The sequence below is a fragment of the Trichosurus vulpecula genome, chromosome 1, assembly GCF_011100635.1.
Source record: "Trichosurus vulpecula isolate mTriVul1 chromosome 1, mTriVul1.pri, whole genome shotgun sequence".
Taxonomy (NCBI): Eukaryota; Metazoa; Chordata; class Mammalia; order Diprotodontia; family Phalangeridae; genus Trichosurus; species Trichosurus vulpecula.
In genome coordinates, this window is record NC_050573.1 from 526,311,242 (window position 1) to 526,325,904 (window position 14,663).

The 14,663-nt window shown below is 37.5% G+C and overlaps 1 protein-coding gene across 1 annotated transcript in view; it reads left to right on the plus strand.

Annotated features, from left to right (window-relative positions):
* LOC118833853 (cytochrome P450 3A24-like) overlaps window positions 1-11,283 on the plus strand; it is a 49,212-nt gene extending 37,929 nt beyond the window's left edge. The window contains exons 11-13 of the mRNA XM_036741270.1: window positions 1,399-1,625; window positions 9,415-9,577; window positions 10,441-11,283. Coding sequence (XP_036597165.1) covers window positions 1,399-1,625; window positions 9,415-9,577; window positions 10,441-10,521 — 471 coding nt within the window. The 3' untranslated portion in view covers window positions 10,522-11,283. The remainder of the gene's footprint in view (window positions 1-1,398; window positions 1,626-9,414; window positions 9,578-10,440) is intronic.
* Window positions 11,284-14,663: the final 3,380 nt, after the last annotated feature.

Here is a 14,663-nt window from a genome sequence, read left to right on the forward strand (position 1 = left end):
GCAAAATACGGATTTTCAATAAAATAGAGGACTTTTGAGGTTTCTCTAAGAAAAGACCAGAGCTGAATAGAAACTTTCACTTTCAAATACAAGAATCAAGAGAAGCATGAAAAGGTAAACAAGAAAGAGAACTCATAAGGGTCTTACTAAAGTTGAACTGTTTTGTTTACATTGCTAAATGGAAAGATGATGTATGTAATTCATGAGACCCTTCTCAGCATTAGGGTAGTTTAAGGGAATATACATACATACATACACATGCACACACACCCACCCACCCACCCACACACACACACACACACACACACACATATATATGTATACACAGACACACAGACACAGGCACACAGACACAGACACAGACACACACAAAGTGGGTGCAGGGGGAGTTGAACATGAAGAATGATATCTAAAAAAGAAAATAAAATTAAAGGGTGGAAGAGGAATATATGTGGAGTGGGAGAAAGGGAGAGGTAGAATGGGGTGAATTATCTCACATAAAAGTGGCAAGAAAAAGTAGTTATGTAGGAAGGGAAGAGGGGGCAGGTGAGGGGGAATAGTGAATCTTGCTCTCATGGGATTTGACTTGAGGAGGGAATAAGATACACACTCAGTTGGGTATCCCACCCCACAGGAAAGTAGGGGGAAGGTGATGTAAAGGGGGGATTATAGAAGGGAGGGCAGAAGGGGGAGGTGGTAATAAAAAGCAAACACTTTTGTAAAGGGTCAAGAGAGAAAATTGAATAATGGGGGACAGGATAGGATGGAGGGAAATAGTTAGTTTTTCACAGCATGACTGCTATGGAAGTGTTTTGTATAATGATACATGTGTGGCCTATGTTGAACTGCTTGTCTTCTTAGGGAGAGTGGATTTGGAGGTATGAGGGGAGAGAATTTTGCATTCAAAATTTGAAAAGCAGAAGATCAAAAAAAAAGTTTTTTTGCATGCAACTGGGAAATAAGATATACAGGCAATGGGGCATAGAAATCTATCTTTCCCAACAAGAAAGTAAGGGGAATGGGGATGGGGATGGGGATGGAGTGGGGTGACAGAAGAGAAGGCTGACTGGGGAATGGGGCAATCAGAATATTTGCCATCTTGCAGTGGGGAGAGGGTAGAAATGGGGAGAAAATTTGTAACTTAAAATCTTATGGAAATCAATGCTGAAAACTAAAAAAAATTAAATAATAAAATATGGAATTAAAAAAACATTCCTTATGTTCAATAGTAAAAATATCTTCATAGCTTTATTGTAGAAGGTATTACTGTAACATCTGGTGACAAGATCTTTAATGGGGTTGGTATAGACTCATACTCAAACCAAGTGAGTAAAGGTAGATGTGATATCACCTTAGCACCCAGAATTTAGTAATTAAAACTGTTGGTTCTCTTCCCAGGAAGCAGTCACATATGATGCCCTGGCACAGATAGAGTACCTAGACATGGTGATACATGAAACCCTCAGGCTGTTTCCCATAGTTACCAGGATGGAAAGGGTTGCTAAGAAAACTGTTGTGATCAATGGATTAACGATTCCTAAAGGCACAGTGGTGATGGCCCCAGCCTTTGTCCTTCATCATGACCCAGAATACTGGCCAGAGCCAGAGGAGTTCCGCCCTGAAAGGTAAACACATATTTTTTTTTTAAATGAGGGAAAAGGTTACTCAACATGAGCAATGGTGACAGTTTGGAGAGAACATTGAGTTGGGAGACAGGATCAGAACGTGAATCCTGTTTTTGTCTTGCTGGGACTGATGATTCTGGGTCTCTAACTTAAACTCTCACAATAACCCTGCATGATACTTACAGTACTATTTCCATCGTTTAGACATAGCTAGTTTTGGCATTATTTTATCTGTTTTATAGATGAAGGAATTGAAGCTTATGTACATCAAGTTACTTGGCAATAGCCCTATAGCTAAGAAATGTCAGAAGTAGGTTTTGAATGCTGGTCTTTGTTAGAGATTCCAAGTTGAAGAATGAGGGTTTAAACCGTATGCCAACTGAGATCCCTCCTGGCTTTAAATTCTGTAATATGTAATTCTTTTAATTAGTTATTCTATTGTTTGCATATTCTGGCATTAATGCAAACATGTGTAATTATTTTCACAAATCACTTATTTGTAGAGATTTTCAATCCCTTAGTAGTGACTAAATATTTTAGGGCATGTGAGAAAGAGGACCTGGTGCTACAGTCAGAGTCAGGAAGACCTGAATTCAAAGTCCATTTCTGACAGCTAATGATAATGATACCATTCTGCACAGTGACTCTTCCAGATATATTCATCCTCCTCAAACCTTCTGTTGCTACCCGTCTTTCTGCTCTCTCAGCTGAGAATCTTCCCTCATATTTTCCTGGAACAATGGAGCTATTCACAGTGAACTCCTTCCCTCTCTTCCTCATCTCCCATCACTGCTTTCTGCTATTAGCCCCTCCTTTATGGCAATATCACAGGTTGAAGTAACCTTATTCCTGACCAAGGCTAACTACTCTATTTGGTCAAGTGATCACATCTTTTCTAATAGATTGCTCCTTCTATCATGCTCACTAACACACTTGTGTTTTTCATCTGTCCCTGTCTACTGACTAGTTTCCTACTGCCTATAAACATGCCTGTGTGTCTTCTATCCTGAGTAAACCTCCACTTGATCCTTCCCTCCCTGATATTGTCCTATATGTCCTCTGTTCTTTGTAGCTAACCCCCTCAAAATGTTTACAATAAAATAAAAAGGTACAAAGTAGGTGCCTCCACATCCTCTCCTTTTATATTTTTCATTATTGGATTTTAAAGAATTATTTAAAATCTTTTGTTGTTTTTTTGTCGTTTAGTCATGTCTGACTCTTCATCACTTCATATGGTGTTTTCTTGGTGAAGATACTAGCCATTTACTTTCCTAGATCATTTTACAGATGAGGAAATGGAGTAAAACATGTCAAAATGATTTGCCAAGGGTCACACAGGTAGCAAGAGTCTGATGTCAGATTTTAATTGAAGTCTTTCTGAATCCGGTTCTAGCTCTCTATCTGCTGTGCCACCCAGCCGCCCCCAAAAATCTTTAGTCTAGTTAAAATGTGATTGCAAGAAGAGATCAACAGTTTCTTTTCTTACATTTCTTAGTAATTCTAGGTTTAGCATCTCTAAAATAATATTTATATTAGAATAGATTGTTGAGAGTCTGTTGAAATATATGCCTTTTACGGCTAATTTGGAATTTTTAAAAAAGACAAACAACAAATTCGACCCCATAATAGGAAGAAATTGTTCTGAAGACAGACAAGTAGTTTTTGGAGGTTGTCACTGTCTTCTTAGGGCAGATGTCTTGATGTCTCCTTTTCAGTCTCCTTTTTATATTTTATATTGATTTTTAAAATTTTGTTTTCCAAATTCTCTTCCTCCTTCTGGTCCCTTCTCCACCCATTTGGAAATCAAGGAAAATGAATCAGTTTTACCTGTGAGATAATGAAAAACATATTTCCATTTTAGTCTTGTGCAAAAAAGCAAGAAAAATAAAGTGAAAAAAACATGCTTCAATATGCATGCAGAGTTCATAATTTCTGTAGAGGTAGATACCATTTTTCATAGTAACTTTGGAACTAGTTTTTGGTCATTGTATGCTTTGGTATTAATCTTGGATCACTGTATCTAGCAGAGTAGCTAAGTCTTTCATAGCTGATCATTATACAATTTGCTGTGCAAATTGTTCTTCATTTTACATCAGTTCATATAATTCCTCCCAAGTTTATCTGAAACGATCCCCTTTATCATTTCTTACAGCACAACAATATCACAATTTTTCCACCCATTCTCCAATTCCTAGATATCATTTCCTTTTGAATTTTTTTGCCACCACAAAAAACTGCTGCTGTAATTATTTTGTACAAATGGGATTGTCCCTATTCTTTGATCTCTTTGGGATACAGATATGTAGTGGTATTGCTGGTTCCAAGGGCTTACAATTTTATTGCCCTTTGGCCATTGTTCCAAATTGTTCTCCAGAATGGTTAGATCAGTTCACAACTCCACCAACAGTGTTCTAGTGTACCTTTTTTTTCCACATTGGCTACATCATTTGTCATTTTTTTTCCTGTCAGATTAGCTAATCTGAAAGGATTGAGATGGTACCCCAGAGATGTCGTAGTTTTAATTCCTCTAATCTAATCTCTAATTTAATCAATAGCAATCTAGAATATGCTTTCATGTGACTATTGATAGCTTTGATTTGCTCCTACTGAAAATTGCATTTTCGTATCCTTTGACTTTTTGTCAATAAGGTATTGCCATTATTTTTACAAATTTTGCTGAGTTCCTTCTGTATTTGAGAAATGGTACCTTTATCAGAGAAAATTGCTATAAATTCCCTTCACGAACAGTTTTCTGCTTTCCTTCAAATTTTGGCTGAATTGGTTTGGTTTGTGCAAAATCTTTTAAATTTAATGTAACCCAAATCATCCATTTTACTTTGTGGGATCCTCTCTATCTCTTGTTTGGTGACAAAGCCTTTCCTTATCCATACATCTGAAAGGTAATTTTTTTTCTATGCCTCCCTAATTTGATTATGATATCACCCTTTGTGCCTAAATTATGTACCCATATTTTCTTTATCTGGCTATATAGTGTGAGATAGTTATGTATGCCTACCTTCTTCCAGACTACTTGGCAATTTTCCCTGAATATTTTTTAATAATTTATCAAACACTGGACTACTGTGGTCATTCACTTATGTATATTGTGTACCTAATCTCTTTCACTGATCAACCACTCTATTATACAGTACCAGAAAACATCTTTTTGATGATTACAGTTTTGTAGTATAGCTTGAATTTTGTTAGCACTTTGCTTTCTTTATTAACCTTTTTCCAATGATTATCTTGCTGTTCTTGGGCTTTTGTTTTTCCAGATGAATTTTGTACTTTTTTCTTCCAGTGCTATAAAATAATTCTTTAGTAGTTTGATTGGTATGGCACTGAATAACTAAATTATTTTGGGTAGAATTGTCATTTTTATTATGTTGGTTTGTCTTATTCATGAGTAATTAATATTTCTACAGTAGTTTAGAGCTACCTTTTTTGTGTGAAAAGTCTTTTGAATTTATGCTTGTATAGCTTCTGTGTGTTTTTTTGGCAGACAGACTCCCAAGAATTTTAAGTTTTCTACAGTTGTTTTATATGAAAGTTCTATTTCTATCCCTTTCTGAATGCTGATGTTTTGTGTGGATTTTTTTTACATATTGCCAGTTTGCCGAAGTTAAGTATTTTGACTAGATTTTGTTAGTTTGATTCTCTAGCATTCTCTAAGTACCCACCTAACCATCTTCAAAGAGGGATAGTGCTTTTCCTCCCTCATTGTCTATTCCTATTGCTTCAATATCTTTTTCTTGTCTATCGCTATTGCTGACAGTTTTGGTATAATACTGAACAATAATGGTGGTAATGGACATCTTTCTTTCACCCCTGACCTCACTGGGAAGACTTCTAGTCTATTCCTATTACAGATAATGCTTGCTCTTGGTTTTAGATAGATACCATTTATTGTTTAAGATTATCTCCACTTAAAATGGTATGGCAGAAACTGGGCATAGACTAATATCTTATACCATATACCAAAATAAATTCAAAATGGATTCATAATTTTGGAACAAAGGCTGATACTATAAGCAATTTTGGAGAGCAAGGAATAGTTTGCCTTTCAGATTTATGGGGAAGGAAAGAATTCATGACCCAACAAGAAGTAGAGAGCATTACAAAATGCAAAATGGATAATTTTGATGATGTTAAATTGAAAAGCTTTTGTTTAAACAAAGCCAGTGTAACAAAGATTGGAAGGGAAGCAGAAAATTGGGAGAAAAGTTTTACAGCTATTGTATTTGATAAAGGCCTCATACCCAAAATATACAGGGAACTGAGACAAATTTATGGGAATACAAGTCATTCCCCAATTGAGAAATGGTCAAAAGACATGACCAGTCAGTTTTCAGAAGAATAAATTAAAGATATCTATAGTCATATGAAAGAATTCTCTAGATCACAATGGATTAGAGAAATGCAAATCAAAACAACTCTTAAGTACCACATCTCTCCTGTTAGATTGGCTAACTTGACAAAACAGGAAAATGATAAATGCTGGAGAGGATGTGAGAAAATAGGAACATTGTTGCATTGTTGGTGGAGTTGTGAACTGATCCAGCCATTCTGGAGAGCAATTGGGAACTATGCCAAAAGGACTATAAAAATGTACATACCCTTTGACCCAGCAATACTTCTTCTATTGCTGTATCCTAAAGAGATCATACAAGTGGGAAAGGTACCTGTATGTACAAAACACTTATAGCATCTCTTTTTATGGTGGCAAAGAATTGGAAATCAAGGGGATACCCATCAATTGGGGAATGGCTAAACTATTTGTGGTATATGAATGTAATGGAACACTATTGTGCTATAAGCAATGAGGAGTAGACCGACATCATTATAACCTGGAATGACTTATATGATCTGATGCTGAGTGAGGGGAGCAGAACCAGGAGAACATTATACACAACTAGAGACACCTGGTATCTCTAAGGACTAACTTTCATAGACTTGACTACTCTCAAAAATACAAGTCAAAGACAGCTCTAAAAGACCCATGATGGAAAAAAAGCTATTCACATAAAGAAAAAGAATTATGGAGTCTGAATGCAGATGGAGGCAAACTTTTTGCTCTCTCTTTTTTCCTTCTTTTTTGGTTTTATTTCTCATAATTCATTCCATTGGTTATAATTCTTCTTTATAACTTCTTTATATGTAAATGAGTTCAGTGTTAAGGTATATGTAGAACCTGCATTGGATTACATTCAGTCTTGAGGGCGAGAGGGGAGGACAGAAAGGGAGAGAAAATTTGGAACCCAAAAACTTGTGGAACTGAGTGTTGTAAACTCAAAATAAAAAATAAATTTATTATTAAAAAAAGAAAGCTTCTCCAGTGACACCACAATATCTATCCTTCTACTTTGCTGTTATCACTAACGATAATACCTCATAAATATAATAGGACTTTAAGATTTCCAAAGGAGTTTTCCTTGCAGTTACCCTGTGAGGCACATAGTTGGAGTAGTGGTATTATCTCCATTTTACAAGTGAAGAAATTGGGGTGCATAGAGGTTAGGTAACATGGTAGAAGTCGCATAGCTCCTATTCTCAGGGCCGATACTTAAATCCTGATATTCAAAGTCTCAAGTGAAGTACTCCTTCCACCACACATACTGCTTCTCAGTTTAATGAGTTACCTTTATATGATGCTTCATGATATCCATTGTGTTGCTATAGTTTCTTTATATTCCTCCAAGCAATACCCATTTTGGGCCAATGACTAGAGTACGGGTATTTTTGTCATTCTACCAAAGCCTTCAGTGTTGCCAACTCTCTTGTCTGGAGGCTTGGCTACTGTGTTCTTAGAGTTTTCTGGAACAAACTGGAGAGTGAAGGTGGGTATAAGTAGTCCTTGGGGAGCTGTGTCCATAAGTAGATTTCACTCCCACGCCCGCGCCCACACCTCACTAAAAAAACCGCGGACTAAACAGAGTTCTATGATCTCTATCCTGGGTTCAGCTATCTCTGCAACTCCTGACTCTAGTTCTGGTGAATCTATTTACTTGCTTTTAGAAACTTAACACAAAGAGAAGTAGCTGCCACCTTCAATGGCTTGAGCCAGTCATTAAGCAAGTATTTCAACATTTTGTACAATATTCATTTGAGTATTTTGTCAATAGTTTCATTTCTCTTTGTTTGATCTTCCTGGCTTAGTTATCAAGACTGTATTTTCCTGGGCTGGAAAAAATGTCTCAGCTCATCTTCTTTTTGAATACATCATTTTCGAATTTGATTTGGTATGTTATTTTAAAGTTGTTTGGAGGAGAATTTTGGGAGAGTTCAGCTGGAGTCTTAGAATTGTGCTTCTGTTCTTATCATTTCACTGAAACTGCTTTCTCCAGCTACCGATGATCTCTTAGTTTCCAAATGCAATGACCTTTTCCTCAATCCTCATTCTCCTTAACCTCTTAGCAACCTTTGACATAGTTGATCGTTCTCTTTGATACTCTTTTCCCTTGAAGTTTTTGGGACCCCTCTCTCCCCTGGTTCTCTTCCTCCCTATCTGACCACTTCTTCTCTGTATCTTTTATTGGATTTTCTTCCAGATCACAGTCTATAATTCCTAGATGTCCCTCAGGATTCTGACTTGGATCCTCTTCTATTCTCCTGCTATGTCACTTCACTTGACGAGCTCATCAATTCCCATAGATTTAATTAGCATCTTTATGCCAATGATTTTTATATCTACCTACCCTGACTCTCTACTGACCTCTAATCTCTAATCTCTAGTCCCCAAAAGCCATTAAGACATCTTGAACTAGGTGTTCAGTAGACATCTTAACTTCAATATGACCAAAATATTATTCATTACCTTTCTTCATAGATACCTTCCCTATCTTACCTATTTCTGGCAACATCATACTCCCAGTCTCTCAGATTCACTGGCTTGGAATTATGCTTGACTACTCACTCTCTCTCTCCCCCTCTCTTTCCCATGACCAATCGGTCTCTAAGGCCTGTCGATTTCACTTAGGAGACATTTTTCAGAAATGTTCTCTTTTCTGATGCTGCTCCCACTCTAGAGCCGGGACTCATCATCTCACATTCAGATTATTATAACAGCCTGCTGGTCAGTCTGCCTGCCTCAATTCTCTCCCCACATCAATTTGTTCTCCATTTAGCCATGAAAATGAATTCCTAAAGTGCAGGAATGATCATGTAACACCCATCCTCAATAAACTCCAGTGGCTCCCTAGTGCCTCCAGGAGCAAATCAAAATTTGGCATTGCAAACCCTTTATACCCTAGCCCTCTTATACCTTTACAGTCATCTTCTACTTTACTCCCTGTCACTTACATTTTCTTCCAATTTCACTGGACAATTTGCTGTTCTACAAACAAGAAACTCCATCTCAGCTCCAAATATCTTCTCTAGCTGTTCTCCTTGCCTACAATGCACACCCTGTTCTATTCTGACTTCTGACCTACCTGGATTCCTTTAAGTCCCAATACAAATCCTACCTTGTACAGAAACCTTTCCTCAACCGCTCTTAATTCCAGTGCCTTCCCTCTTTTAATTATTTCCCATTTATCCCGTATAGATTTTATTTGCATATTGACTCTCCCACTGGATTGTAAACTCCTTGAGGGCAAGGAATGTCTTTTGCCTCTTTATGTATCCCCAGAACTTAGCAGAGTGCCTGGGAAATATCAGGCACTAAATAAATGTTTATTGATTGATGGATTGATGCATCTCTTTCAGAATCTGATTCATTGTTCTTCTGACTAGACTTGTATCTTCTTTTTTCCCCACTCATCTCTTTTCTCTTGCCATGGTGAAAAACTAGGTTCAGCAAGGAAAACAAAGGGAGCATTAACCCCTATGTGTACCTGCCCTTTGGTGCTGGTCCCCGAAACTGCATTGGGATGAGATTTGCACTTATGAACATAAAAGTTGCAACTAGCCGACTCTTGCAGGAATTTTCCTTCAGAACGTGTAAAGAGACACAGGTAAGGAGTCACATATTTTGTTTCAATACTTAGGATGGTTTTTATTGAGATGATTTTATTTTCAGAGTAGAGAAGTATCCTATGCCACGAGGACAAATTTTATTCAACACAATTTGCCTGTTTATTGTTAACAGGCTATTAAGGATTAGCTTACCATTATTAAGATAGAAATATACAGAAGACCAAGAGAGAAACAGAGTGTTTTTTCCTACATAATTAATTTGATTTAACTATAGTAAAAATAACATAAACACAAAATTCTTGGTTTGCAAACAGCATACTTTTTGAAGACCAATGAATAGTAGCCCCTTTTATTTCCTTTGTTTTCTGAGTGAAAATAGGCAGTATTAAAGATAATTGGGGTGAATAAAATCTCTTAGTTTCAGCAAGGCTCTTGATTCTATATTACCATAGATTAGTATTAATATAACATAAGTATATAGTTAATATATATTTATTAACTTATTGTCTATTTTCTTAGAGTCTCTGAAATGAAACCTACATTGTGTGTCTATTACAATCATATCACTCTAACACTCCTTTTGCATGACATTCTAGCTTGTTTTTCTTCATTTCTTTTTTTTTTTTTTTGGAGTGCGAAAGTCAGGGCAATTAGGGTCAAGTGACTTGCCCAAGGTCACACAGCTAGTAAGTGTGTTAATTGTCTGAGGCCTGATTTGAACTCAGGTCCTCCTGACTCCAGGGCTGGTGCTCTACTCACTGTGCCACCTAGCTTCCCTCTCTTCATTTCTATAATCTTATTTTCCATTGGATATAATTACCATTTGTAACTAGTTCTCTTTCTCTCTGTTGTTTGGTATTGAATAGTTATTGAATTCTAATTTTTTCCTTAATTGTTACAGATTCCTCTGAAGCTGAGCAAGCGGCCACTCTTTGCACCAGCTGTACCCATTGTCCTGCAGGCTGTACCAAGGACCAAATAGACAAACCAATACCAAAAATTCTCCTTCTCATTCTACTCATTCCTATCTACAATCATGCCCCAGATTTCTCTCCCAGAGTCCAAAGACATGGAATCCTAGGTTTTTAAGAGGAATATAATTTACCTTATGAATCAAACAAAGAAAAAGATGTTCTTTTTTTTAACCAGGGAGATGAGTACTTAGATATTTCAGATGGTCTTTTGGAGTCTGAGGACCATTGTATAATGTTCAGTGGTGTCAAGTGTCACATAAAATGATCTAGCTGAGCATGTTCTAAATGAAATAACCCCCAGTAGATTAGTACCATTTGATATTATTAGGCTATAGTGATGCAATCGATGTACATGGAGAAATCATTAATTGTCTGTTCATTATTTTTACTAACAATAGTCCTTGATAATTAATAGTGAATATAGCAATATTTTGAATGTTACTTATTTTTAAAGTTCTGCATTCGATCTAAGCAAAGATTTTTTTGCTTTCTGTTTTTTTCATTTTTTTCTCTTTGGGTCCGTGTTTTCTTTCACAATATGACTACTATGGTAATATGTGATTGATCATATGTAACCTACATGAAATTGCTTCTGGTCTTTAGGGGGAGAAGGTGAAGGAGAGAGAAAGAAAATTTGGAACTTAAAATTAAAAAAAAACCAAATGTTAAAATTGTCTTTACATGTAATTGTTGAAAATAAAACATTCATTTGTTACTCTGTATTTTTACAACTATGTTGCTACAAACCAGTAAAGACATTTCTGAAAGTATTTTGTTTAATGTCTAGTTTCCTTAAAGTCATGTCAATGTCATTTAGCTGGATAGGCCATATGTTGGTTTTGATTATCTTATTATTATTATTTTGCCAATTAGCTGATCAGAGTCTTCATACAGAAGTCTAGTGGAACCATTGAGAGCCCTGTTAAGTGGATGTATGTACTTTCTTCTTGTTACTGTTTTGCTTCTTTTTGGGAGCTAAATTCACAGCTGCTTTTTTTTCTACCACATGAAACTTTCTATTTGCTGTTCTAAAGGAAAGTTCGAACATTGTAGCACAGAAAGCTTCTCAGGGAAACCAGCTAACTCCTTTTTCATCTGAACTTTTTCCTCCAGTAATTTGCCTCTGCTTTTACACACAATATGATAACTTCTTGGCAAGACACAGCCTCTCCTTCACACCCCTGCCAGTTCTTTCTCTGGTTCTACTGGTATTCCTGGCAAACATCTTTCTAAATCTCTGGGTCCTCCCTTTTGTAGCCTTGATTCTCAGTTTTCACAGGGCTCTGTGTTTTTAGCCCATTCTCTTGCCAAGGAGAAATAAAGTAAACCCTCCCATCCTGGGATATCCATTTTGTTCCCTAAAATCTTCCTGCCTCCAAGTAGAGGTCTGATACTTTGCAATCCTATCCTCCTCACCAATGCCATACCCGCTGCTATCACTATGCCAGTATAGTTCTGAATCACAAAATATAACAAACTCTCTTCATTGAAGGTGAAACCAAAAGCTTTATTCCCACACCAGAAAGCCAAGTTCATCATAACAACAAAGAAATCTATATACATTATTAACGCAGGGGGCACAGCCATCTACAAGCCTTTCCTCTGTTAGGGCCTTCCCACAACACAAGCACCATCAAGCAAAATCACTGCCTCTCTTACTCATGCTAGCTCCTGCTCTCTCTCTCTCTCTCTCTCTCTCTCTCTCTCTCTCTCTCTCCCTCTCTCTCTCTCTCTCTCTGTCTCTGTCTCCTCTTTCTCACTTCCTCTCAGATCTGCTCCACTCTTCCTGCTCTACTCATTCAGCAAGCTCTTCCCACCCACAGGCTCATGTGACTCACATTTCCATGTGACTCAAACTCATGTGACTCAGACAGGTCACATGGGCCTATTAATGGATGGGAAGATCTTCAAATTGTATTAACATTATAATCAGGAAGACTCATCTTCCTGAGTTCAAATCTGGTCTTAGACACTTACTAGCTAGGTGACACTGGCAAGTCACTTAATGCTTTTTGCCCCAGTTCCTAATCTGTAAATTGGGCTGAGAAAGAAATGGTAAATCATTTGTGAAACTTTACCAAGAACTCCTCAAATGGTGTCATTAAGAGGTGGACACAATCATGACAGCTAGCCAACAACAAAAAAGGTGAATTTAATACTGTTGTCAAATAGATGAACCCATATGATTTGTTACCATTGGGAAGCCATTTAAATACTCTTGTTTCATTTCTATCTTCTCTAAAATGGAGATAATATTTGTTTTATAGTAACTCTTAAGGTTATCATGAGGAAAGCACCTTTTGAACTTTAAAGTGCTAAATAAACATGAGCTATGATGATGATGAGAATAAAATACACTCCACATCTTGGAAGAGATGAATAAAAAAGGCTGCTATATACGCAATGCCTTGAGATCCCCTTCCTTGTTCCTCTATTGACCACAGACTCACTGTTCTCCTAAGTGGGAATGATCTTTCATCATTTGTTTGCTCATTCAAATGATGGCATTTTTCCAAGTTTACCTTAAGTCCTTCCTTCTCCCCTGCAGCCCCAGTAATCTTGGCCTTTGCCTTTTGGTTTTTAGCTATTCTTATACTTATATCTTTTCCCAGAAGGAGTCTATAAGTTCCTCAAAAGAAAGTATCATGTATTGTTCTTCATTTAAATTCCCCGCTATGTCTAGCTTTCTTAGTTAGCTTTCAAAAATTATCACCACTACTCCTGGAAACATAACTAAAACACATAAAAATAGACTGTATGGCATGATTATGGTGATGCAGTGGTTCTAACACTGTACAAGCAGGACAGAGAGTACACTATATTTATTTCTTTTGTTCTCAATCAATTAATCAAAGCATCTCAGTGTGGGTGAATGTGTTGAGCAGTCATTCATATATGGGAATTCTACTTCACAAGAGAAGGGGAAGGCAAGAGACCAAATAAAGCTGGAGATGCAACATTGAAAAGACAATTAACTATTAAGGAATTACCAACTGGTAGCAAAGATTTAGAAATTAGAAAGAGGGAATGCCCATCAACTGAGTAATGGCTGAATAAGTTTTCTTCTATTTTTTCATTCTTTAGATTTTGTTTGACTGATTCTTGGTGTCTCATAGAGTCATTAGCTTCTACTTGCCCCATTCTAAGTTTTAATACATTGTTTTCTTCATATAGCTTCTGTATCTCCTTTTCAATTTGATTAATTTTACTTTTTAAGGAGTTATTCTCTCCAAATATATTCTGAACCTCCTTAACCATTTCACCAATTTTACTTTTTAAAGATCTGTTCTCTTCTTTTATCTCTCTAATTTGGTTTTTAAAGTCCTCCTAGAGTTCTTCCAGTAATGCATTTTGGGCCCTTTTGAAGTTTCAGATGTGGGTACACTGTCAATGCTGTCCTCTTCTGAATGGGTATTTTGATCTTCCCTATCTCCATAATAGGACTCAATAGTTTTTGGTCTTCTGGTTTGCTTTTTCTTGGTGTTTGTCTTTTTTCACTGGCTTCTAAAGTGGATCTCTGCTTCTGGAGCTCACTGGCTTTGTGTGCTGTGGCCTCTGGTATTGTGAGGTGTGGGGGAAGGGTTGTCTGGCTGCTGGAAATCTTCTCTTCCTCTAGGCCTGCCCTACAGCTTAGGTGGTCTCAGCAGTTGCTGGTGTGTGCCACTTCCCATGGCTGTGCAAAGGCATGTCTGGGGTCTTGGTGTTGATGATTGCTGGTTCCACCTCCCTGGGGAGTAATACTCCCGAGGGAGTATTATCTGGCTGACGAAGGGAGGGAGAGCCATTTTACCTGGACATCATGGCTCCCAGAAGTTCAAGAAGTGAAATTCCAAATGTTGAGCCTGTGTGCTGGGGTAGCTGCTCCCATAGCCACAGGCTCTGGTCTAGTGTCCTGTCCTGGGCTGAGAGGCCTTGCTGCCATAGCTGGTCCTTCTGCCCTGGGCCTCCTCCTGCTCCTGTGTTTCTCGTGCCCACAGCTCTCTCAGCCTGGCATGCTGGTTGGGTTCCTCTGCTGCTTGCGTTCTTGTGTGGTTTGTAACCATTCTGTGCCTAGTACTCCTGCCTCACTCAGTCTGTTAGTGGCTTCTAACTCTCTCAAATCTCACATTCACTTTTTTAGAAGTATCTGCAAGATTTGTGAGAGAGCTCT